The sequence below is a fragment of the Scomber scombrus genome, chromosome 17 (assembly GCF_963691925.1).
Source record: "Scomber scombrus chromosome 17, fScoSco1.1, whole genome shotgun sequence".
Classification (NCBI taxonomy): domain Eukaryota; kingdom Metazoa; phylum Chordata; class Actinopteri; order Scombriformes; family Scombridae; genus Scomber; species Scomber scombrus.
The window spans coordinates 17,605,668-17,630,455 of NC_084986.1; the positions used below are offsets into that span (position 1 = coordinate 17,605,668).

Genomic DNA, 24,788 nt, shown 5'->3' on the forward strand with positions numbered 1-24,788 from the left:
TCCAATATCAGTCAAGCTACACATGTAACTAATTGAGAACATTGTATCTCATTTTGGCTTTCTTTGGATATTTTTTGATTATGAGTGTCCAGATCATAGATTTGTACAGCACATATATCCAATTACATCACTACACAAATACGCAGTGGGCTATAATCGCAGACAAAAACATGTAGAGAAAAAAAAACCTGTGCTCAGTGAATTCTTGTAATTAGTGGGCTCTGCAGTTCAGTACTAGTTTTGCAGGGGAGCAAAACTTCTACTTAAATGTGCATCTTTTCATTTGTATCCCATACCTCCAACCAGATGGGAGTAGTGTGAAAAATGGATTAAGGTGCAATGTAGAAAAGGAGAGAACCTGACAGGGAGCCACTGAATTCTGGCTTTATCTTGCCTGATTTGATGATTAAACTTCAGGAATGAGGGACATTCCCTGCATGAGAATAAAAAACAGTATCTGGAATACAGTGCTGAATTATTTCTTTCAGTGATCAAATCTTAAAACAGACTTAACATGAAAATCTTGTTTTTGCTGACCTCTGGTGTTTTAACTTCTCACCTTGCAGCTGTGATGTACAAGTGTACTCCCAGGATCCTGTGACATCAGTGTCAGGTGTGGTTACAGGTGCAGGAAAGCAAACCACTGCCATTAGTGGTGTTGGGTGTAGTCAGAGATGAAAGCTTTAAACCTTCAACCACAGAGGGCAGCTTAACATTCCTTTCAGCCAAAGATTGCTATGATCTCAGATTTTGATTTCAGGTTGCTATACCTCTATTAGATTAAGTAATGAATTGTTTGTACTTGATTCATGAATGTGGTGACTTCTTTATGCAATGATAACAACAAAAACACAAAGACGAGTTTAATTTGAATTTATTACCTCCAGTACATTTTGTTGAGCAATGACAACTAGGCCGTTAAAAAAATACAGTACACTTAACTTAAACATTAAAGCATTATAAAGCATACCTATGGCATACAAGAATAACTTTCCTAAAATGTACATCTTTACAAAGTGTTTACAAATAAAACGTTTAAAAAAGACAGAAAAGTGCAAAAAAGAGTCAATGAAGACTTGATAATCCCCACCAGTGAAATAGAGGACACAAAAAAAACATACTTCATATTCCTAACTTTTTTCTTTAATGCATATTTCCTGATATGAACAGTAGACTGTGTTATTGTGCTTTTCAACTTTTAATGTGGTTATTGTGATTTGGAACTTGCATTAAGCAGTGCGCGATAGAAAAACTACCTTTTTCTGAAAATATTCACAGTATTTGATTCAAATTTTGTGAGCGCACCTGAATCTGAATAAAACCATCTTTTAATAAATAACTTTAACTTTCCTTTTCAGCCTGCCTGTGGCATGAAGGAATAGTGATACGGGGCAATATCATAAGGATGCTATCAAATAAATACAACACATTAAGTGACTGAAATTTTCAACAAGTGTGCACAGTGAACACTGGGGTTGCTTCAAGGGAACAAAAAACAATTATGCTGTATGAAACTTTTTGATGTGACTGAAAACTAGCTGACTGTGATTTCCAACATCTTTCTGTGACTGTGGATGCAATATCAGTAGTGTGACCGCTGGGAGTGTCCCATAACTTAAAGTAAACAAACAGCTGACTATCCATTTGAGTAAAAAAACGAAACAAAAACAAAAAAAACAGCAAATGTACACCAAATACAGTACTGTAGTCTTTTAACTAACTCTCCTTAATGCTCTCCTTCGTGGTCCCTCTTTAAAACAGATTCAAATTGGTAAGATTTTTAAAAAAACGATGGATGCCCCCAGACCATTACATGTAAAAACATTTCAGACCTGCTCACAGATTCAAAATAAATATGAAGTCCTACAGTTTTCTTAAAGATGATCTAAAATATCAGCATCTTCTTCTTGATTTTAAAGCACAATACCCTATTGATGTCAAAGTTGGTAGAGTGAAATGCAATAACTTCAAACAGACTTACGGGTCTAAGCCTAGTTATACTTAACCTATTGGATTTTGTAATAGCCGACATGTTTTCTTTACAGTTGCATCCTTTTTGTTAAATTTATTGCTAAAAAGCTGTTAAAAGTGACAATCTAGCCTGAGTAGCAAATCTAGACAGCAAATTTGTAAAGCTGCTTGTTCCAAAGGTTTGATAGTGTAAGCACAATTAAAACACTAGCCACCATGGTGGTTCACCTTTCCTATACAGGTTCAGATTAATTACTGTAGTTCTGAAAATGCAGTTAAAATAACCTTAATAGCAAATTAAAAGACAGAGCTTGACATGGGAAGTCAAGATCCTCCAAAGATCGTCAGATCTTTAATGCTTGTACTTCGGTTTGAGATGTTGTGCACAGAAAAGATTCTATTTCTTATAATTGGTATCATATCTTTATCTTGGCAGTTATTGGCACAAGTCCTCTGTCTGTAATTCACAAGACTCAAATGATCTCTATAAGACTGGCAAGTAAAGCAATAAAATAGTTTGAATTCATTTGAATAAAACCCATTGAGTCACAATGAATGCCTTTACAAACAACTGAGAACATTTGTACTTTGATTTCTTCATTTTAACTTCCCCTGCACTCGATCACCACTCTTTGAAACATACACAAGAAGGCTGTTTGAACCTGGAAGTGCTAAGGCAGCTCACATGCAGGATTTGAAATGGCATTTTGACCTTTAATAGTAACCTCTTATGTGTTTTACTCTGAAGCTCTGTAACAGAAAATATAAGTATTCACATATGTTGTGTTACACATATGCTTGCAATCAAAGACACAGGTTTTTGATCTAAGATGTGTAATGTTGGTGTAATATTTGTTTTTATTTGTGGTCTACGATGTTGGAGTAGATGAAGGGCATCCAAGGCAAAGCAGCAGTGTCCCTTTTGTTGCAATATGCTGTAGGTTAATATATATTTGGCTTTCAGTCGGCATGAAAACTCAGGCAAAGCTACTAGAGCTCAGACACTGAAACTTATCCCTCAGAGACTGGACGATAGTTGGTTGGCTCTCCCGTGGCTCGCTCCATAGGTACTTCTCCAGATTCTCATGCTCCAGAGACCTCAGCCGCTCGCAGGTATGCACTGGTGTGCACGGCAAACTCTGGGAATGGACAAGACCCCGATTCTGGTTGGAAAGGGTTGCCGAGCTACCACTTCGTTGCGCCAACCTGTCCTGCTCCTGTTCAATTTCGTCCTCTGAGCGGATCTCTACATAGTCATCGTCATCTTCCCCGTTGTCCTTAAAGTTGGTCAGGTAGTTCTGGGTGGCGGAGAGTATGCTCAGTGCAGACGCCCGGTTCAGGACCACCACATGCTGGCCGTCATGTAAAGTGAGGTCTGACTGTCCCTGGGTAGACCTCTCTGGGAGGCTGCTCTGCCGACCAACCCGGCCTAGGCTGGGGCCATGGAGTCTGTCTGTGGATTGATCAGTGGGTCCATTACATCTGAATCCAGCCTGGTTGTTCTTCTCCTGGAGGCTGCTCAGAGTGCTGACAGACTGACATTGACTAGATGGGGTAGATTTTGAAGTGGGCAAAGACGGAGCATTAAAGGAAGGATGTCTCTTAATGGAACTGTACACATGCTCCTCTTTCTCACTTGGCACCGACATGGACGAGCTCCATCTCTGCGATGGTGGGGTGGTTGGAGAGTGAGGGAGGTTCTTTAGAGAGGGGATGGAACAGGCGGAGGTGAGTCTGCGCTGAGGGGTGGAAGATGCACGAGCGCCCCCCACCTCACTGGATGAGATGAAGCTGGAGAGCTCTCCATTGCTGTAGGTGGAGTGGAGCCAGTCCTCCTCCAGGGAGGTCTCAGGCATGGACGGAGAGGAAGGAAGACCTGGATGGCTGTGGTGTGGGGTAGCAGAGGTCTGACCAGCAAGACCGGGAGAATCCTTAAACATTACCTGGTCATAGAGCTGGGAGTACTCTGCTATCCTTGCACCTGAAGAGGGAAAACAGGATGAAAAGAGGGTGTGAGTAAGGTATAATTTAATTTTTTGTCTTATTCTTAAATGTAAAAACATCCCAACTTAGTCTTAAAAACATGAAGTTAAACCAAATCTAACAATGTACAGTTATGTGTAAGGACTGTTATTGGTAACGATAGTGACCGTATTAAGCGCTTCAGGTATTGGCTAGTCAACAATGCTAGAGTAAGAAACTACCTTTTCAGAGCTAAATATTTGCCTTACCTATTGCAGCTCCCCCTTGTTTCTTTTCTTCTAAGATGGCAGCCAGGTCTTTCTGCTTCTTCTCAGCTCTTGCCCGGGTACAAGAATCTCCAGGGTCCATGCTCCTCATGCGCAGCAGCTGGTTGGCTTTCTTAATCTTCTGGCTATATTGCCGTGCCATCAGGAACACCCGGCTCTTGTTTTTGTCCATCAGATCCAAGGAGAAGTCCACGGACTCACCCAACAGGAGGGAAGAGGAGGCCAGCGGTGAGTCCAGACCTGCCAGCTCTCCTGGAAACAAGCTGTGGATATCCTTGATGGGATTGTCCTTCTGAGGGGTATTTCTTGGAGGAAGCTCCACTAGGTCATCGTCCTCTAGGCGGAAGCTGCCGCTACTGAGGCGAGCCAGTCTGTTACGAATGCTCTTCACTGTGCCTGCGGGGGGTTCAGGGGTGACCGGCAGTGGGCGTGAAGAAGGAGAAGGGCTGTGGCTTTCTTCTTCAGTGGTGCCTTCACTTTGGATGTCAGGGAGGTTAATGACTGGGATGGTGAATGATGGTGTGGAGCTCAGAGGCGGGGGTTTCGGCTGATGTGCTGGGGGACTCTTAGCTGGAGGGCTGGCTGCTTGGGGCCTCTTTGTAGGACTGTTTTTGACTGAGGAGGTCTTCTTGGGCGACTCACTGCCATTAACTGGGAAGGCAGCAGGCAAACGGTCAGCTTTCTTCTCATTGTTCTTGATGTAGTTTTCCAAGTCATTCCAGATTTCGTCAACCTGCTCTGACATCTTATCCCCTTTCTGCGAGCGCTGGGAGAAGGTCTCAGAAGCAGATGAGGAGGAATAATCTGGTTCTGAAGAACACATGGCAAGATGGGAGGATGGTCCTTCATCCTCTCCAAAGCGTAGGCTCTCCTCGGATACAAACCCTCCAATGCTTCCAGTCAGATCTTGTTCTGAGGCCAGCAGACTGTCTCTCTCTTGTTTTAATTTATTGCCTTCATTCATGCCTTTGAGCTCTTTTGATGGGGGCTCCCTAAAACAGATGGTGTCATAGATGTTCTCCTCCACTATCTTGAGTTCACATGTCCCAAATGGCTTCCCTTCCTGTGTGGAGGACCGGTTGCTCTCAGAGGAACTGCCTGGTTCGATGATAGGCTCAGTGACCCTTGGAACCTCTGAAGCATTTGGTGCCCTTGCTGCCTGGTCCTGGGAACCCTGTGCAAGTGAAAAAGTCTCATTCTGTGACTGGGATTCCTCTGGGTCTCTTCTGATAAGGCCCATGCTCTTCAGATCCTCATAGCTGATGTTGTCATATACATTTTCAATATCGTCTATTGTCAGCTGCTCATTTGAGGAGGATCCAGATATGTCATTGCTGGATGATTCAGTGTGAATCACTTCCAGGTTGCTGTGACCGGACCGGTCATCATCAGGACTCTGCTGAGTCTCTGTAGCCTTCTCCCCTGCACTGCTCGCCCTCCGTAGGACTCTGCTCCCACTGGGTGGAGGGTCAATCGGCACAGTGGGCACCTGTTCGACATGCCAGCTGCAGGGCCGAGCTGTCCTGGGTGACAACGTGGCTTCTGACCTCTCTGTGGGAGTCTCTGGTTCTGGTCCACTTTGCTCTGTGGGAACAAACATCTGGTAGATGTCCTCATCCTCGTCTTCTGGCTGCATGGTTCGCTGTCTGGTGGGGAACATGGCCCTACGAGCCCGGTGGTCTGCCCAAATGTTCCTCACAGAATGGTCACTTTCTGTCACTATTACAGAGGGAACAGGGGAGTCTGGAGGTTCCTCCGTCACGTTAGGTGTCCTGAGAAGCGGTGGGTGGTGACTTCCTTCCCTTACGAGGGTTTCTCTGGCTCTCTGATGGAAAGAACAGCAGATATTACTTGTTGTGTCATAATTAATTTCTCAGTTACCACTCTGCAGCTTTGAATCGACACCATACCTGTAGGTCTGAAGGACTCATGTTGAAGGTTTTCCATTGATCTATACTATCTACAGATGCTTGTGGATTCAGCCTCTTCCTGCTGCTTTTGCCAGGTACTCGCAGCCTCTTTCCACCTCCCTGAATGCAGAGTTACAAAACTTATTAACAAGAAAATATATGAATGAGGAATCACCACTGCACCAACATGAATAAATGAATGTTAATTAATGTTTAATTAATCAAGTCTTTTGGTCAGCTTAAACTTACCAGACCACTATCATCCTCATCATCAGCATCTTGCTGATGTGGCTCCTCCCCTTCCTCTCTGTCACTGTGGTCATAGTGATCACCAGGGTCCAGAGATTCCTGTGATTGGTTGATGAGGCTGCGGCTGCGACCTATTGTGCCCAGAGCCAGCTGGGACATGGGAGAGAGCAGGGTGGCGCCCAGGCTTGTCCGCTGGAGAGGGGCAAGTGTTCAAGTTAAAAGGTTAACTTCTGTAAGTGTTGGTTTGTTTGTGAGTTATCTTGCACCTTAACCTTCAAGGATAGATTCACCATTTTTCAGTCAGGTGCCAATATGAAAACTGAAAGAGGTTTTTGCCCACTTCAAATACATTTAAAATCAAAGTGGTGGGGGACAAATCTGCAGTCGTCGTTATTAGCAACATTTTATTAAAAAATGTATATGAAGTTAATGAGGCTTTAGCAGTCTCAATTAATTACATCAAGTAGATATAAGTCTTTTTAGTATAAAATAACTTATTTGTGTTTTCACAGAAATTGTTTCCCTGTTGAGCAGCAGTAGAAATACAGTAACAAAAAAGATAGACTAAAAAAATAATGTTGAAAGATATCTACTTGATTTGACTAACCTGGACAGCTAAAGCTTCATATTAGGTTCAGATAAAACTTTCAACTGTGGACGACTGTGGATTTTGTCTAGCATCATTTACATTGTCAGCACATCAGGAAGTGATCTGTTAATGGTTAGTATGAACAGGAGGAATGATTACATCAAGAACAATGTTCCTTTGAATAACTGAATACTGTTTTAAGACAGACTGGATGTTTGAAAAAATCCTTTAAACTATTCATCATCTCTGGTCATCACTGACCTTTTCACCATCGGTGTTGGCAGCATTTTGCTTGGCAGTCTTCAGTAATTTGGATAGAGGTTCTGAGAAGACAAAAAAAATAAAAATATGAATTGTGAATGTTCTGTCTGGTATGTTTATTTCTTAAATTTAGTATCTTCTATACTTCTCACCTTTCCGGCGTCCTCTACGAGGGGTAGGGCCCTCCTTAGTTTGAGAGGAATCCTTCTTGTCACCATCAGGGCTGTAATGAAACCCGGGATGATCTGTAGAAATGAAGGGAGAGATGTTACACAATAAAGACGAAAAACAGAAAAAAGAAAAAAAAAACATGACAATATAGCATTGTAGAATATGACTACATTATTGCGATATTTATATTCCAACACAAATGTCATCTACACTTACGCATTGCATCCATCTCCAAAATGGCTTGCTTGGCCTAGAATTGAAGTAATAAAATGAAGAGAGAAAAATTAGGTTCACTAAAGGATCAAAACAAGGTTTGACACTAGGTGGCGCCACATCACAGTCTTGACTCAACTGTTTAAATAAATGATGGCACTTCACAAGCAGTCCCTTTATGTAATGACAGTGAACTTTCTCAATGACCTTCACCTCTGGAGAGAAATCCTCATTGTCGAGAGACAAGAGGTTGTGACATGTCCAACACATCTCGCCCAAAGTCTGTGTAAGTGAACCGGGAGGGAGTCGTCAGGAGACGAGATGCTCTTACCTTGGCAGGGATTTTGGCAGGGTGGTTTTCAAGTATGAGTCTCTTGAGGTGTAAGATCCACATGCGCTTATCTTGCTGGGATTTGGCCTGAAGGCAGAGTACAAAACATCTTAAGGAAGATAATATCAGACATGTATTTTAAAAGCCAGTTGAGAAGGTTGGGATAAACCCTCAAAACATTTGGAGAGTAGCTTTCTTACGTCACACAGATTATCTTTTCTCTTTCAGTGCTTGTCAAAAACACAGTGTTTAGGTAACAACAATGGCCTGCATTAACATCTGAACACTCAACATGTCTGAGCAACTCCCTGAGCTAAGCCTGGACAATCTACAAAACAATCAGACACCTGCAAATAATCGTCACAATTTGTGATTGCTGTCTTGCTCAATATTGCTGGTAGCTGCACGGTTTAACCCAAACATGTAATTACATCCACAATGTCTTGGACTTTTGTTATGCAATGTACCTGGACTGTGTGCTGCAGTTTGGGGTTCTTGTAGTGAAACACACTGAAGCTCAGGGGCTCTTTAGGAATAATTTCCACCAGCATCAGGTTACAGCACTGCAATGGACAGGTAGGAAGTCATGTTAAAAATACTGTTAAGTCAAGTGTCTCTTTGGGACATGTCATGGTTAAGAATAGCGTGACTGACCAGGATGTGAGCCTTGTATGTGTAGGTTTCTTCTCGTTTTTTGGTAATGAGCAGAAGCTTGTCAAACAGGAAGAGAGTTCTCTCGTTCTTGGCTCGCTGCAGACGAAACGTTCCTTCAAGAACCAGCTCTCCGTAGCCAATCAGATCGGGGCCTTTCCAGTTGGTCAGCAGGCTCTGGATTTCCTGCCGCGAGCAAAGAAATATAGAGAGAGAGAGCAGAGTTGAATACATGTGTGTCAAGATTGTGCAATCACACAAATATCCCATGTGAGAACATTAGATTTTATATACTACTAGATAGAGGAACATAGACCAGACAATAAAAAGGGTTAAAAAAAAACCCCACTTGAACAACCCTTGAAAATTTCTATCTGCACCCCAATCTTTTCTCCAGACTCTGAACTCTGAACACTTCCACACACATTACTGCATTCATCTGACTATTCTGGCTTCCAGCTGATAAAAGAAACAAGCTTCCCTTTTATGTGTCCTCCTTATGCAAGGCCATTATTAGCCCAGTGGAAAATGCAGAGACTTGTGTAAGACGTGAAGATGATCAGAGCCCTGGCTGATTCAAACCTTCACATAACTGTTCTGCAGAACAATAAAAGAACTGGCTCCTGGAAAAAGCCTTGAAACAGGCCGTGTCTGTTTTAGTTTAAGGAACGATGAGAGACACAGAAAGTGTGCAGGATACATCACTGAGGAGATCACACACATTTAATGGATTCAGGAAAGGTTTTGTGCAAGTGGGACACTGACAGTCCTAAATAGACTAACCTTTTTCTCAATCATTCATCACTCTAATTTTGTGTGTGTTCATTTGTCGTACCTGTAACCTAACAGCATGCTCGTGCTTCCTCTTCATATCATTGATGTGCCAGGCCACTCTCTGCATGGTGTCTATGGCCTCCTGGACGACCTCATAGGTCTCCGTGTCCTTCTCCATGTGGTTGGCTATCTCCTGCACAGCACATGTACACAGGCAGCACACACAAACACGTTGAGGGTTAGCACTTGCACAAACATGTGTAAATAGCCACACACTTTACATAAGCATGTTCAGGAGGGCCATCTGTAAAGGGATACACGCTTACATGCATCCATGAGTTTTTCTGCAAATAAACACACATTCCTTCATACACTGTGGTGAAAGCACATGTAAGCTATGCACAGGAACATGCATACTGGGCAACATATGTCAAAACATTTGGCTTCTCCAATGGACACTGTCATGGGGAGCCGAGTCAGAATTGCTGCTACTTAACCATTTGCAGTCGTATAGATTAAAATATTTTTTTTTTAAAAACACATCTTGTTTGTTTGTGCGCCAATGAGAGTGTATGTCCCGTGCACTTGTAAGTGGTTGCCTGTGCTTGCATTTCTGTGGGTAAAGAATAATTGTTTATGCGTGTGTATAAGTGTGTGTTTGAGTGAGAGACAACAGACGTACATGCAGCAGTAGATGGTACTTGAGGATCCTCTGCACTGGCTTGAGCAGGTAGGAGCCTAGGGGTAAGGAGTGACTCAGAGATTCCTGGCGCTCGCGGAAAAACTTGGCCAACGCCTTGTTCCTCATGCACTCGGTTAGCACAGCCACCGACCTGTGGAGACATAACACAGTGAATAAGATATCAGGGATGTGTAGTTAACCATAATTTGACAGCAATGACAAATGAGAGTTGTGATGTATGCCCTGACCGACATTACCACAAATTGGAAATTTTCCCCCATGGCCTGGGCAGTAATTTAAATAATCATTATTGGCTTTCAGTGGAATTGGATATGATCAGGTTTTGTTGTAATTTTACAATATTAAATTAATGATCCAATCCTAATTGTACTTAGTAACATGAGCTGTAAAAAGATATTTTTACATATATTGTGTGGAACACAATTAATTGCATTAAACATCAATTTGATCGTTTTATTAACATATATAATAAAACAATCTAAAAGACCAGGAAAGGATTTTTTGAATGGTGCATGATGATTATTTAAGATTTCCATCCAACTCCCCATACCAGATTCTAATCTCACACTGAATAATGATTCCATGCAGAATAAAACAGTTTGGTGCATTTTCTACTAAAACTGCAGCACTGTACAACCTTGTCAGCCTCAAATTTACATGTCAGTTGAGATGGGTTTCTCTGTGACCTACTGGGGAATAAAGAGCCTTTTTCACCAACAAGTGGAGGCTGTGTGTGTGTGTGTGTGTGTGTGTGTGTGTGTGTGTGTGTGTGTGTGTGTGTGTGTACGCACTGCGCAGTGGAAAATGACAGAGAAAGACACTTGTGAGTTGCCCCAAACTTGTCTCTTTCTTCTGTGTGCGTGCGTGCGTGCGTGCGTGCGTGCGTGCGTGCGTGCGTGCGTGCGTGCGTGTGTGTGTGTGCACGCATGCATGTGCATGTCTGCATGTCTAAATTCCAGTGCAGCTCCACACAGGCCTCACATTGTTCAGGAGGAAACCCGACCTTAGAGCTCAGCATGACCATGATACATCTGCAGCCTATGTGTGTGCGTGTGTGCACGCGTGTATCTACGTGCGAGTGTCTCCCATGTGTGAGCGCGTGTGTGTTTTTGGCTGTCATGTTTGACCTTGGTTGTGGGTCACCAGCTGTGGTGTGGATGAGGGAGAAGGTCTATCTCAACTAGTTGACAATAGCCCCTTCACACACACTAGAGACACACGTCTCTCTCTCAGGCATACACCCAAAATCAGTATTAAATTAGTCATCATTAGCTTGTAAATTGTTTCACACCCACGTGCCTTATTGTACACTGTGGAGGAAAAATGGTAGCCAGAGGAGGTGTGTTTGGTTGGTGCAGTGCATCTTGGCATGAATTAGAGCCTCACGTTTCAGCCCATTCAATCACACACACACTTATACATTATTCCACTGAAGGTATCCGCAAAGGCGTCCCATAAGACCACACTCATACAAAGCATAATAAAACATTAACAGCGTTAGGTATGATAAGGTGACAACTATAATACCCTATCTGTCAGTGTGTAAGCTGTAACCCTGTCAATAAAAGACAGAAAGCAAGAAGGAGGGGAGGAGGGAGGTAAAGAGACCCTGAGGCACAACCGCCAGTAGACACTTTGACTCCTGCTGAGGTGGCTTCTATAGAACGTGTCAGTTTGTCAAGGAGGAGAAAAAAGGGCAACGCATTGATCGACATACACAATGGAGTTATGCGAGACGCTGGGAAGAAGGTATATGGGGATGAAGTCAGGATAGGATGACAATGACGACAGGAGGATTTTGTACAGTAGACAGTATACTCACTGTCTCCTATGCAGGAATAGGGACAAACACACACAAGAGACAGACAGGGGCTGACTTACCGTGGGTAGTTGGTGCAGTACTGGGTGTAAATGTGGAATTCTTCACTCTGGAAAAACACAACAAAGAGGACAAATTAGTTGACACATTTATGTAACAGGAAACAATTAAAGGAGTAACTGAAGAGTTAAGACTTGTAAAGTGAGGAAAAAAACATGTAGTGATGCCATATAATGTTTGTGAGCATTTGGGAGTCTTAACAGGCACATTTGAGAGTGTAGCAGTTAATATTTTCCCAATTTGAATAAAATATATATATACATATATTCCCATATCTCAATATACAGTAATTCTTTGTGATGCATTTTGGCGTGTAATAGCAAACTAACAATTTAGGGGGAAAAGTAAAAGAATGCATCCTTGACGGTATTTTCTATTAATCTTTGGTGGTTTGACTTAATGTCATTACAGTAACAATAATTAAAGGCTCATTCCAGACACTTTATATGTGGATAACCACCAAAGCAAGTTTTGAGAGCCTCCTGTGTTTTGCATCATTCGTAAATGATATGAAACCAAAGAATGCCTATAACAGTATAAATGTCACAGTAGCACTGTTTGCGAAATGAGTACCAATAAAGTAAAATATACCTGCTATATAGTAAATTAACATAGAAAACCATTGGTGTGTCCTTTACAGCTCAAGATTTATCCACCTTTCTGCATGTTCATCACTGCCTATACTGTATAAGCTGTAGGTCATTGCAGTGTAGATGAGTGGCCAACTGTGTCATGTTTACAGCTCTACACACTCTGAGCCCAAAGACAAGGCACCCTCTCTCCTCCACTCACTGCTACTAATTGAAAGTCAACCCTGTAGCTTATGATTAGCCTGTGTCCTGGCTTTTAAGTCTCTGTTGATCCCGACAGCCCTGAGCGCTCGGATTAAATATCCCCTCATACCTCATTGCCGCCCCTTTAATTGAGACTTTGCCCACCTTGCATGCTTCTCTGAACATCAAAGACATCAGAGATGGCATGACTTATCAAAGCTGGAATGAACTTCTTTCTCTTTGCTCTAAGAAACTTCTTTTTCTCTCAATACTGTCTCCTGATTTCTATTTCCGTGACACATTTTTCATGCCATCTTTGCATTCTATGGACGTTTGTCTAATTTTCCTCTCTTTCATATTCTTGCATTCCTTCTCTCTCCCTCTCATCTCACTCTCTTGCAGGCCTCACGATGAACCCCTAGCTGTTGCACAACGTGAGTCTAATTGAAATCTATTTATGTCCATAAACACAAACGGGGGTCTCAGGATGCGGACAGCTATCAGGAAGCTCCATCATAAACACGCAGGGGAGACGACAGAAGTCTGTCCTAGTTCATAATGTTCAAACACTCACAGACATGCAGCATTTGGACATCCTACATGTGACTCATAATAAACCAAGTATAAACTGGATGTATGTGAATGTTATGTTGCTCATGGTAAATATACATTTCTATTTCTAATTCCATCTACCTACATGGACACAAACAGTGCATCTCACTGAAATGTACAGCCAATAAGAGGTGAAAACACACACACACACACACACACACACACACACACACGCGCACACGCACACGCACACGCACGCACACGCACGCACACACACGCACACACAGGCACACACAGGCACACACAGGCACACACAGGCACACACAGGCACACGCAGGCTCTCATGATTTGTTAGCCTGAGGTGCTCTGTGGGAACCGTTCTAAATTGAAGAGCAGAGCTCTCCTCCTCGTCTCCGGCAGTCTGCCGCCACAGACCAGGCCTAAACACAACCAGATGTGCCACCATCGATTTCTGATGACACACACTAACACACACTTTTAATATTCCTTTGCACCATGAACACAAGACCACATGATACATATATGCTTATATGGAATACAAACTTGGGCAGAGCTTGAATGCGGGCGTAACACAGACACAACACACTGACATGGAAACACACACACGTCTGCACACACTCTTTGAACCTAACCAGGAAACCAGCAGACCCTGGAATAACCCACATCTATAATATACTTCCCTATATGCAAGCTATACTAAAATCATGTAATCACTATATACAAATGCTGCATGATGAAGAAAAAAAATATCCTCCTCAAGAGTATCAAGAGCCAATTATATGAAACATGAATGACAGCTCTAGTTGCATCAGCACCCGCTCATCATTTTAATAACAAAGTAATAAAGCAGCAGGTTTTGTTTTTATACTGATTTGTCGAGACCAAACTGGTCACAGTGAGTCATCATGTAAGCACTGAACCCCATAGATCACTAGGGGCTAAAAAAGGCTTTAGGTCTTGTTGTAATTGTGTTCTCTGTGCTTCAGTCAGCATGTAGCAACTCATAAAATGGTCTAAAGCTTAGTCAACACATTGCGCAGTTTGGATCTGGTCGAATGGAGAGGAACATGAGAGCAGGTAGCAAATTATCTGAGAGAGGCAAGAGATTTACAACTAGATTTGTCTCTTCTTAAAACACTGAGCTGGGTTGTGATTCTTGGCTACGGGGACTAGAAAAGTATTAGTTCTCTGTGTGTTTGAGCATTTCACAGCAGATAAAGAAAAGAAGGTTTCGTGTTTTTTTCTTAGCAACTATGACTAACCTTCAGCATTACAGAAGAACTCTGGTGACTGTCTTGGTTACAACCCTTTTACCAGAAGTCAGCCTGTGAAATGATCAAGACGCGCACATATACACTCACACACACAGACACACACGGAAGTTAGTCCTTGGATGTCTCAATGCTAAGGGGGTGTGATGGTCAGCTGTGACTAAATGTTTCCAAGAGGTGGACAGACTCCTGACCCAGCACTCGTGCGGCTGCGTTAAACTTACTCACTGACAAATATATACAACACAGTGCTTAAGACACAGACCCTTAAAACTCACACATAAACACACTAACACACGCATTCACACACACTAACAAAATGTGGACACAGGAAAATCAAGCTTTCACGATCAACAGCCATGTAGATGTCAAAATCTTGAACTACTTAAAATATGACATGAATAAGAATATACTATAAAGGATTGTAATGAACCATTTAGAGAAACAAGACTGTCAAAACATCTCACCACAAGGTCCATTAGTAGCTGTCCTTTGGAGCGTTTGATCTATAGCCTGTGTGGTTTGATCATATCTCACAATCTTCCTGAGCACATGACATTTGCCCATTACTCATGGAATTGTAAATGTTTTTGTTCTGAGCATTTAAAAAAGTCCTCATGCTGAACAAAGTCAAGAAAGAAAAAATATTTGGAACATCTACATTTCCATGACAGTTTCATTTGCTTAGGAAGACTGCTTGATATGATCAAAAGCTCCAATGGACAGCTAATGGAGCTTGTAGAGAGATTATTTTTGCAACCTGCTATTCTTAAAGGTTAAGAATAAACTTTTGAGTCTCAGTGGAAACACAATGTATTTGTAGATGTGTAAAAATGGTGCGGTCAGTTCTATTTGGATTAAAATAAATACTCACACAACAAACACACATAATAGTCAGATTTATATTTTTTTGTTTTTGTTTTTTATTAAATCAAAGCCATGTTAAACTTTCAATAGAAGTTAAATTTGGTACAGGGTTTTATGTGCTTCTGAAACCCTTGGGAAACCATTGCGAAGCATCTCAACATCATTACATCTAAACTGCATTTATGTATTTTGACTAACTGAAGTTCTATTAATCCTACTAACTTTGCAAACAGTGATGTTTGTGTGTTGTGGAAACTTTTTAGCCAGAAGAATGGCAGTAAAAAGTGATTCTATGCACGTTGCTGTGAAACACACAGGTATGTGAGTGCGGGGCAGGACTTGCCGGCAGCAAGCCGGGGGCTTGTTCCAGTAAAAACTTGGAATAGTCTTAATGTTTTTAAATGGACATCTGCAGTATGAGTACTAGTCTCATGAGAGGGAATTCATCTGAAGCAGGAGGCTCCATGCAGGATGTGATTTGGACCTAAGGGGGCAGAGCTTTACTTTCAGCTGGCTCTGGCCCAATTTAACCCACAACCATAAGGATGACTTACTGTTTTTATAAATATTGCACTTAGCTGAAGAATACCTGTCAACAACAAAGAATTCAGCTCAATTACCTCAAGTCAAGGGTAGATCAAGATCACTAAACTGTTTAATTTCTGTGGAATTATCTGTTAACACATTCTATCTATAACATTAATCAGCCAGTAACAAGATGTCAGCATGTCTATTTGTTTATGGCTCTCACTTAATTATACAGAGTGGTGCTGTGGCCTGCAATAAAACTGGTTTATCCCAACAACAGCTGCTGTTTTTTTGGGAGTCTGTGAAGCAGAATGTAACTTGTTTTATCATACATGGTCAGGACAGTTGCTCTGTGGTATTGGGTGTAATTGCAGTAGGGTCGGGAGGGAATGTAAAGTGCTTTTAGAGGAAGTGCTGGAATGTGGCGCATTAGCATGGAACATAATCGTGCATAATCATGTCATGGGGCATGGATGGGAGAGGAAGAAAAGCTGAAACGCACACACAGTGGAAGCAGTGATACTTTGACCTAAGATGCTGAGTCCAGTTTTTTCTTGATGACTATTATCTCCCTCCTGCTTTTCCAGTAAAAGGTGATTACATATTTGGACGGTGCTTAAAATTCCTCTGTAGTTGTCCTTGTTCCTTCTCCTTCTCCTCCTCTTCTTCCTCCTGTTGCACCTAAAACTGACATTCCAGCTACCAAAATAATGCTGTTTTCCTCACCATGTTCCGTTGCCTGTATGCAGCCTCTACATGAGATTTTTTTGGAACTTAACTCTAATATTAGCACATTGTCTGTTCCTTATTTGCCCAAAGTGTGTCTGCGCATGCACGTGTCTGAACCAGCTGTTTGGACAAGTTTCAACAAGCAATATAGGAGTGTGTGTGTAGGCAAAGGAGACAGATGAGGGGAGGGGAGAGGTGGGGGTAAAAATCTTTACCTTGGATACGAAGCACTCAGCGATGGCCACAGGGTCGGCGTTACACTTCTCGAGATCGTGAAGCAAGTCCCTGAAACAAATGCAGCACTCAGAGAAATCAGCATTTGATTTTAACAATATTCTTTTTTTCTCCATCAATGACACATACATGTTAACATATAAAAACTCTCCCAGTATTCATTGTTCCAAACAATTGTAGTGAATTTCGGGAGTCACCCTGGGTACAGAAATTAGGTCTTAGGGCACTTGCCTCTGAACAAATGAGAAACTTCCATGAATTCAAACAGGCAACTCCCGTGTACAGTTGTGTGTGTGTGCGAAGAGAAAAAAAGGTCACTGGTGAAGTTATTGTTTCATGGCTAAAGCATGAGGTCATTGTGACTGCTTTAAAACTGCTTTTATGCTTCCTTTTTACTGGCCAGTTTGTCTGCACACAGCAGCTGATAAATGAATAGGTGGAAGAAAATGTTTGTGTCTCCGGACCACCATGGCTGACACTCAACTAGCCATCTCGTCTGAAGAAAGAACACACACACACACACACACACACACACACACACACACACACACACACACACACACACACACACACACACACACACACACACACACACACACACACACACACACACACACACACACACACACACACACACACAGAATGCAGACGGGGATTGATTACACACACACACCTGACTGCTACAACAACGCCCTTCCCAGATATCAGCAGGTGGCTCAGCACAGTTTCACTAGTATACACAAGAGTCTATTTATGTTTAGCCTGAGCCGCTTTTAAAATCTCTTTTTTTCCTCTGCCAAGTCCAAGTTTAGTCTCATGTCAGTCGTGAAAAATGTGAGTCAAGTTTGAAGTCAAAGTCACATTTCCAGTTCTTGAGGGGAAGTCCTCAAAAGCAAGTCTTCAAACACAAATTGCTGGCCATTACAATAGCAGTGTGTTTGAACATTTTGTTTTCAGAGCTGTGTCAATAATAGATTTTAGAAAGCTGAATTTTCAAGTCATGTGGTTACGCAAGATCTCTCTGATTGAAAAACGTGAGACTTGAATGTCTTTAGTCTCAAATAAGTCGACTCTCACAATGGTCAAGTCTCAAGTCTTTATATTTGTGACTTAAATCTGTCACAGTCCTAAGTCTGAAGCCTCGAGGGTGCACCTCTCTGTGTGTATTATACCTGTTAAAGTGGAAGATGTCCTGGATGTTGCCAAATAAAGAGCCTTTATCCTCTGAGCTCAAGGCCAGCCGAGACTGGTTAGAGATACACTGCAAGTAGTCCTGGAGAGAGAAAGAGAGAGGGAGAGAAAGAACATTGATGAAAGAGGATATATTATACAGGATATGACATCTTGTTTGGCACCAGCCTCGGCACACACGCACACACACTAAGAGCTCTGCAAGTGATCTGTAAGTGTGAGAATTTTTACATTTTGTCAACTACTTTAGTTACTTATTTTATTTAAAGAGTCATGGAAATAAATCATGACAAGTATAATTTATGGTTTTCAGAAAGGTGGTTTTGGAGATTTCGGTCCAGAGAACCAAATAAGACCATACTTGAGATCAGACTCTCAAAAAAAGGGTCACGTGATAACCCTGTAACAGGCTGAAATAGAAAGCATTGATGGATATAGTCTTAATTGTCAAGAGGGAGATTTGGTTGGTCACAGGCTATACATATTCCACTCTGAAACCACCAATCCGGCTCTAAAAAGAAGTCAATGTTTTATATCATTCTTGGATGTGCTCTAGTCCCAGCCACATAATAATGTGAGCTAAATTATTGACAACCGTTCTGTGCAAACAATTTCAAGAGAGACATTAAAATTGTACTTTAAAACCCTGGTATACCAGTAGATAATGACTATCCATCTGCATTGCTTAATACTTGCATTAGTGTTTTCTGTAGACAGCTTTTTAAGCCAATAATACAGACCAGTGCAGGAGAACACAGGTTTAACATGAGTCCTTGTTGAAAAACCGGTAGTCAGGAAGATTTAAGTCCCTGTCTCTTATCCCAGCTTCCATCACTGTTGTTAGTGAAGACTTGTGGATACAACTCCATGTGATTAAACACCAGCCTCAGCTCGTAGTCTGCCCCGCAGAAAGAAAGTGAGCGGTGGAGAAAGACAGACAGGAAGCACTTTCAGTAGCACGGGCACTAATGGTTATTACCTGTAAAATCATCTCTTTTTTTTAGGATTAGTTTATTCTTTTTGTGCAGGCAGCAGGCACTGTGCTGTGTTTGAGAGATCAGTAAAGTAGTATCTAATGCTGTAGGCTGGTATTATTATTATTTTTTTTTTACACTTCATTCCCGTTGGTTACCTTTGTTTCATCATTATTCAATTATATGCTGTTTGTACTCCATGTCCTGTAATTACAGTTAGAGTAAATACAAATTTAAATATGAATCAGACAACACACACATAAGACAGAAAAGTCTACGTTGGTCTCTCTGCTCTTTGCGTCTTTTGATCGTCTCACTGACAGATGGGTTACGCACTGATAGTATCTGTTCCTCCAGGCAAATCATTTCATAATAAGTTGCCAGCCTTAATCCAACCACCCAACACAGTTACATAACAATAACAGTTGTGCAAATGCATCCATGCAGCTGTATTTAAACTATAAGCGGACATGGAAAAGGGGTTCAGGAGGAGGAAGCATACTGGTGGCAGCACCATTACAGTTTAAAATGGCACCATTACAAACTAGACCACAGTCTGCAAGTGGGCAGGACAGACATTACAACACTAAGAAAAGAAGCAGGTTGCCCTAAACATGTACTAACACACACCCACTGCTCATTTCAGCACACAGGACACTGTTTTTATGAGTGTTTTTAAGAGAGACCAACAAAAAGAGAGAGAAAATTGCTGCTCACTCCCTTTAGTCTGCTTGCTCCATTCGAGTCTGCTGCTGTGGTTTCTGTTCCCTGTACTGATGTAGTTATTTAGCCATTATTATGAGTAAATTATGAGTAAAATATAATGTGCCTCAGCCTGAGCAGCAATCCATTAAACTGTGTTTTGTTAGGCAAAGGAGGGATATAGAAATAGAAAGAGTACAATCTTAACTAAGAGGATGGAATCGTTCATTCAAACTACGAGGGAGTGAGAGGCCTCCAAGATATTCAACAAGAGCTTCAAGGCAAGATTTTAGTTGGAGGATTTGAGTTTGGAATAATACTGGAAATCACACTAACGGTGGTTATGTCTGAGAGGTCATGTCATGGGGTCATGTTTATTTTGTTGACTATCGGAGGTAATGTGTAAGGTGATGCTTTATTAGCCACAGGGTCACGGATCTGACCCGGCTTGACCCATTCACTCATCATGCTCACCTAAAGCCTGACTGAGCTCAACAATGGGCAGCGTTCATTTAGACACACACACACACACACACACCCGCACCCCCCCACACACACACACACACACACACACACACACACACACACACACACACACACACACACACACACACACACACACACACACACACACACACACACACACACACACACACACACACATCTCTCAAGGTACACTCCCTGCTAAGCATCAGACACAACATGTACAAACTTGATATTTTCTTGTGTTAACCATTAACCTCCTCGAGTACACACAAAAAACACCCCTCACTCTGCACTGCAGCAGGAAGTCTGTCCTCCAGACAATGCCCAGTGTAAACATCCAAATCTCATTACTCTGAATATTTCTGCGGGTTGACTGATGCTCACAGTTTATTTCCAAATTCTTGGCCAACTTCAAATGGCCTGGAAAAAGGAAGACGGAAAGCAAGATCAGAGCTTTGTCTTTGAGGTTGTTTGCGGATGACGGATTGGCCGCATTACACTTGCCGATCAAGCAAAGTGGGGGTGATCACGCAGAACTAACAAACACTGAACAGCATTCACACACAGAAATGCATTATATCTGCATGTAAGTGCACATGTAAGTAATCTAACCGCACACGAACAGTTTGCACACGGGCAGGGTATGAGTTTGTGTCGACCAGTACGCCACATCACTGCTGACAGATGAAACACAGGTGAGCCCAGGAGAGTCTGGGTAAATATTTGTGTTGAGGCTGTCACACCCTCTTCCCTTGCAGGAAGCAGCATGGGTAAAAGGATTATGGAAAAGAGGGGCAGGACCAGCTCGAACAGGACAGTGCTGATATAGGATGCTGTGCTTATGGTGTCCAGCAGCTGGAGTTTACTCCTCACAATAGGTAAACTGTCAAAGCTCTATTCACACAGATACAATCAGTGCAATCCATCCTCTGTGCACTCATTGAAACTGTCATTAAAGGGGTGAAGAAAGCCTAAATGCATGTGTCTTTTCCAAAGAAAAATGAGCAGTCCTGCCATGTAAGTGTGGTCTTCCACAGCTGGGTGGTCTGCTTCGCAAATGTCGAGAGTTGTTCTGCAGAGTACAAGCGGTAGAGGGTTATTAAGTGCAGTGTTTAAGCTCTGTTCAGTGTTTTCCTAACCTACTTCAGACATTGTTATCTCAGAACTGAATCCCTTTTCCTACCTTCCTCTCTTTCTATCCCTTTTCCTCACCTCCTGCAAGGGAGGAAAGGAAGGAGGAGCAGGAGAGGGTGGGACATCAATCAGGGGTGACAGGCCAAAACCACAAAATCTAAACCTCATTCCCTCTGCTTATCCCGTCTCTTGAGGAATACGAATTTCCTGTTTTTGTTTGACAACAGTCATTCACCTTATGACCCTTTATAACCCCAGTAACAGACACATACATTTACAAACACTCACACTGGCCCTTGATCAGACAGCATATACTGGGGGAGAAAAGTTTTGCTAAGAAAGGAGATATGTCAAAAGGAAGGAAAAGTTTCAACGCATGCACAAACACTGGACAGCTCATTCACAAATGCAAAATACAAGATATTCCAACATTTTGTCATTTTACAACACAATCTAAAAAAAGCTGCAGAATACAAATGCAAAACATGCGTCGCATCTGCACTGCACATTTTTATAGTTAGTCAGAGAAACAAAGAGGGAGAGAGAAAGGAGAGCAACCTTTGATACAAACCACTACTCCCAATCCTAAACAAATCTACTAAAGCGCTGACTAGAGGCAATGTGTATCCTTTCAGTTCAAAGCCAACCTTAAAAAAAAGAGTCTATTTGTCTGAGTGTGTGTGCATACAGTATGTGTGTGTGCTTACATGAGTGTGCATGCACACCTCTAAAGTTTTGAATGTGTGCCTGTGCCTGCTGCACAAAGGCACCGGTGTCGTGTAACTCAACCAAACCCTGCCTGCAAGCGCAGGTGACCTTATTGTATTGAAGGTTCCCAGCAGGCAACAAGCTGTATGTGTCACGTGTGTGTGAGGAAAACCACAGAGACCGAAAGGATGTGTGTTATCTGGTGATTTAAAGCCCTGTATTTCTGAAAAGGCCAAGGTTAAGCAGTCACAAATGAAAAACATTTATGATGTGCCACTGCTGCTTGGACCTAAACTGGATCAGCTAGTACTTTGAGATTTTTGGTAAACATTTTAGTTCTGTAATTTTGTTTTTGTTGTTTGTTTTTTACTAAAAAGTTTGAAACCATTATCTCCTTCTCTAATTTCTGTTTCTATTTATTGATTTAAAACAGTGGTTCCCAACCTTGGGGTCCACACCCTCCACTTAAGGCTGCAAGATAAATCCGAGGGCATGTGAGATGATTAATGAGATAGGAAATTAGAAAAAAACCCCAGCATATTTCTGTAATGAAAATGACCATGTTTATTGTCTCAGACATGCTTTTTTAAGGGGTCACAAGCTTAAAAAAAGGTTGGGAACTATTGATTTTAAATACCTCACACCCAAAAGTAAACAAACTCTTCCAGTTAAAAAAATTCTTCAGGAAACAATCATGATTATTCCTTATCCTCATCATTTACTTTCACACAAACTTCCTGAGTGAAAGCTGATACTTCACAGTTGGAACTGATCTAGTTCAGAAAAGCACAAACTCATTCAAGACCTTCCTCAACATTTGATATCCTGCCAAATGCGCGAATATTCCTATATATAAGTCCTGACCATATGTAGAATCCTTCTGTTCCCAATTTCTGAAACAGGTTGTATTCAATAACAAAGTCATATTGTTGTGGATTTTGCTCCTTACCTCTACAATGCTTCGCAGGTCCTGGACATAGGTTCTCTCTGTGTCAAGTATCTCCTGCACCACCCGGTCCACATACGTCCTGGGTCCCTGTACCTGACCAGTCCGCTCTGCTCCTTTGTCCAGGCTCCGCTCAGGCTCCGAATGTTCTGTTGGCGTCTGGCCACTGCTCTGCCTCCCTGGCCCCCTTTCTTTGTCCATCCCTCTGTCATTTCTGTCGTCTTCCTCTCCACATCCCAGTTGCCGGGCCGGAACCAGCTCCAACCGAATCGCCCCGGAGTCCCGATCTGTGGTGACCGGGTTACAGTGAGGGGTGGGGACAAGGGTGGTGCGGCTGCCAAGCGAGCAGTGACTGTCCCGAGACGAGGCAGAGGAGGAGGTGGAGCTGTAGCTGATGGGCCTTTCGGCACTGTCAGGGGAAGAGTCCATGCTGTGGGCGGAGCAGTAGCGCGTGGAGGCGTGGCGGAAGGCAGGGTTGCGGAGGCAGCGGACCGGTATGTCAGCGGAACTCAGGACTGAGCCGGAGTCCGGGACTTCAGGAAGAGGAGGTAACGCATCAGGCAGGTAGTTATAATCGTCTAGAAAGAAAATGAGAAAGACATGAATTTCTGTTAGTTAGTTTCATGTCATATATGTAGCTGCGTAGTAAAATGTAACCGTAATTATTAATGCCACCAGATGGCGCAGTCTCAATTGGGGTACCCCTGTGAGCACAAAGTATACTGGGGAACAGCTTAGATAAAGACCCACAAGGGGGAAGCAATCTTGTTTACCGAAACGTGGACTGCTGGCACGACATTTAAAACTAATGGATACCTACACATTGTGAAATGTTGCACACTAATGGTGCTGCATATATTTCAGTAATCATCTAGCACCAGCAAGCAAGGCATCATACTGACAAACCAAATTCATTGTCACCCATGCAAGCAATGAAACCCAGGAAACAAAAGATTGTGGCCATAATACAAAAATAACAGCTTTAAAAGTTATACAATCCTTTCTCTGAGGACCATAAACTGCCCACCTTCATTTGTGCCAACATGTAGTAACACACCAACACCAATGCAGCCCTTTATGTTGATGTGACTTACTGCCATTGTAGATCTGAATGCAGTCTAAACAAACTCTGTTTATTGCAATATTAAATATATGGCTTTCATATTATTCATGATGACTTCATGTAATTACTGTAAACAAATAAGACGGCCGTCTAGACAATCAGCATCTTTAACATATTTCAGTGGAATTGTTATGCTACTGTCTCTACAATTGAAACCGCAAATACAATACATGCTGTTGCTGCCTGTCATCTTATTGTTGCTACATTGAAACTCACAGTTTTATCTTTGTTTGGATTGAAACCCCTTCTATTCTGAGACCTTCAATTTGGATGAAGGACAAAAAACGTAATAATTGGGGGAAATCAAATGGCCAAAACGTCAGAAAGAGCAACAGAGGAGGGATACCTCTTCCAAGACAGGCATGCAATAGGTGTCATTAGTACACTCAAGCTGAATATAAGTACATAAGTACAAAATATAGGTATATAAACTTTAATATTGTAATATGTTCAGGCAATGTGTAAAATATAATTCTTCTCAAAATCTAATGACTTGATGATTTGTTAATGCTTGAATGTCACACACAGAGCCATTAAAATTCTAATTAAATTCACACTCTCAACAGGCACGGACCTTGTACTCCTCTCATTTAAACTA

General features: G+C 42.1%; 1 protein-coding gene across 1 annotated transcript in view; it reads right to left on the bottom strand.

The window, feature by feature from the left end:
* Positions 1 to 864: 864 nt before the first annotated feature.
* LOC133997877 (pleckstrin homology domain-containing family G member 1) overlaps positions 865 to 24,788 on the bottom strand; it is a 33,803-nt gene continuing 9,879 nt past the window's right edge. The window contains exons 2-17 of the mRNA XM_062437597.1: positions 23,071 to 23,645; positions 18,099 to 18,199; positions 16,908 to 16,977; positions 11,954 to 12,000; positions 10,052 to 10,202; positions 9,431 to 9,562; positions 8,599 to 8,781; positions 8,412 to 8,507; positions 7,945 to 8,031; positions 7,617 to 7,650; positions 7,382 to 7,474; positions 7,230 to 7,291; positions 6,380 to 6,571; positions 6,131 to 6,250; positions 4,203 to 6,045; positions 865 to 3,952 (exon numbers count right to left, since the gene is read on the bottom strand). Coding sequence (XP_062293581.1) covers positions 2,949 to 3,952; positions 4,203 to 6,045; positions 6,131 to 6,250; positions 6,380 to 6,571; positions 7,230 to 7,291; positions 7,382 to 7,474; positions 7,617 to 7,650; positions 7,945 to 8,031; positions 8,412 to 8,507; positions 8,599 to 8,781; positions 9,431 to 9,562; positions 10,052 to 10,202; positions 11,954 to 12,000; positions 16,908 to 16,977; positions 18,099 to 18,199; positions 23,071 to 23,645 — 4,790 coding nt within the window. The 3' untranslated portion in view covers positions 865 to 2,948. The remainder of the gene's footprint in view (positions 3,953 to 4,202; positions 6,046 to 6,130; positions 6,251 to 6,379; positions 6,572 to 7,229; positions 7,292 to 7,381; positions 7,475 to 7,616; positions 7,651 to 7,944; positions 8,032 to 8,411; positions 8,508 to 8,598; positions 8,782 to 9,430; positions 9,563 to 10,051; positions 10,203 to 11,953; positions 12,001 to 16,907; positions 16,978 to 18,098; positions 18,200 to 23,070; positions 23,646 to 24,788) is intronic.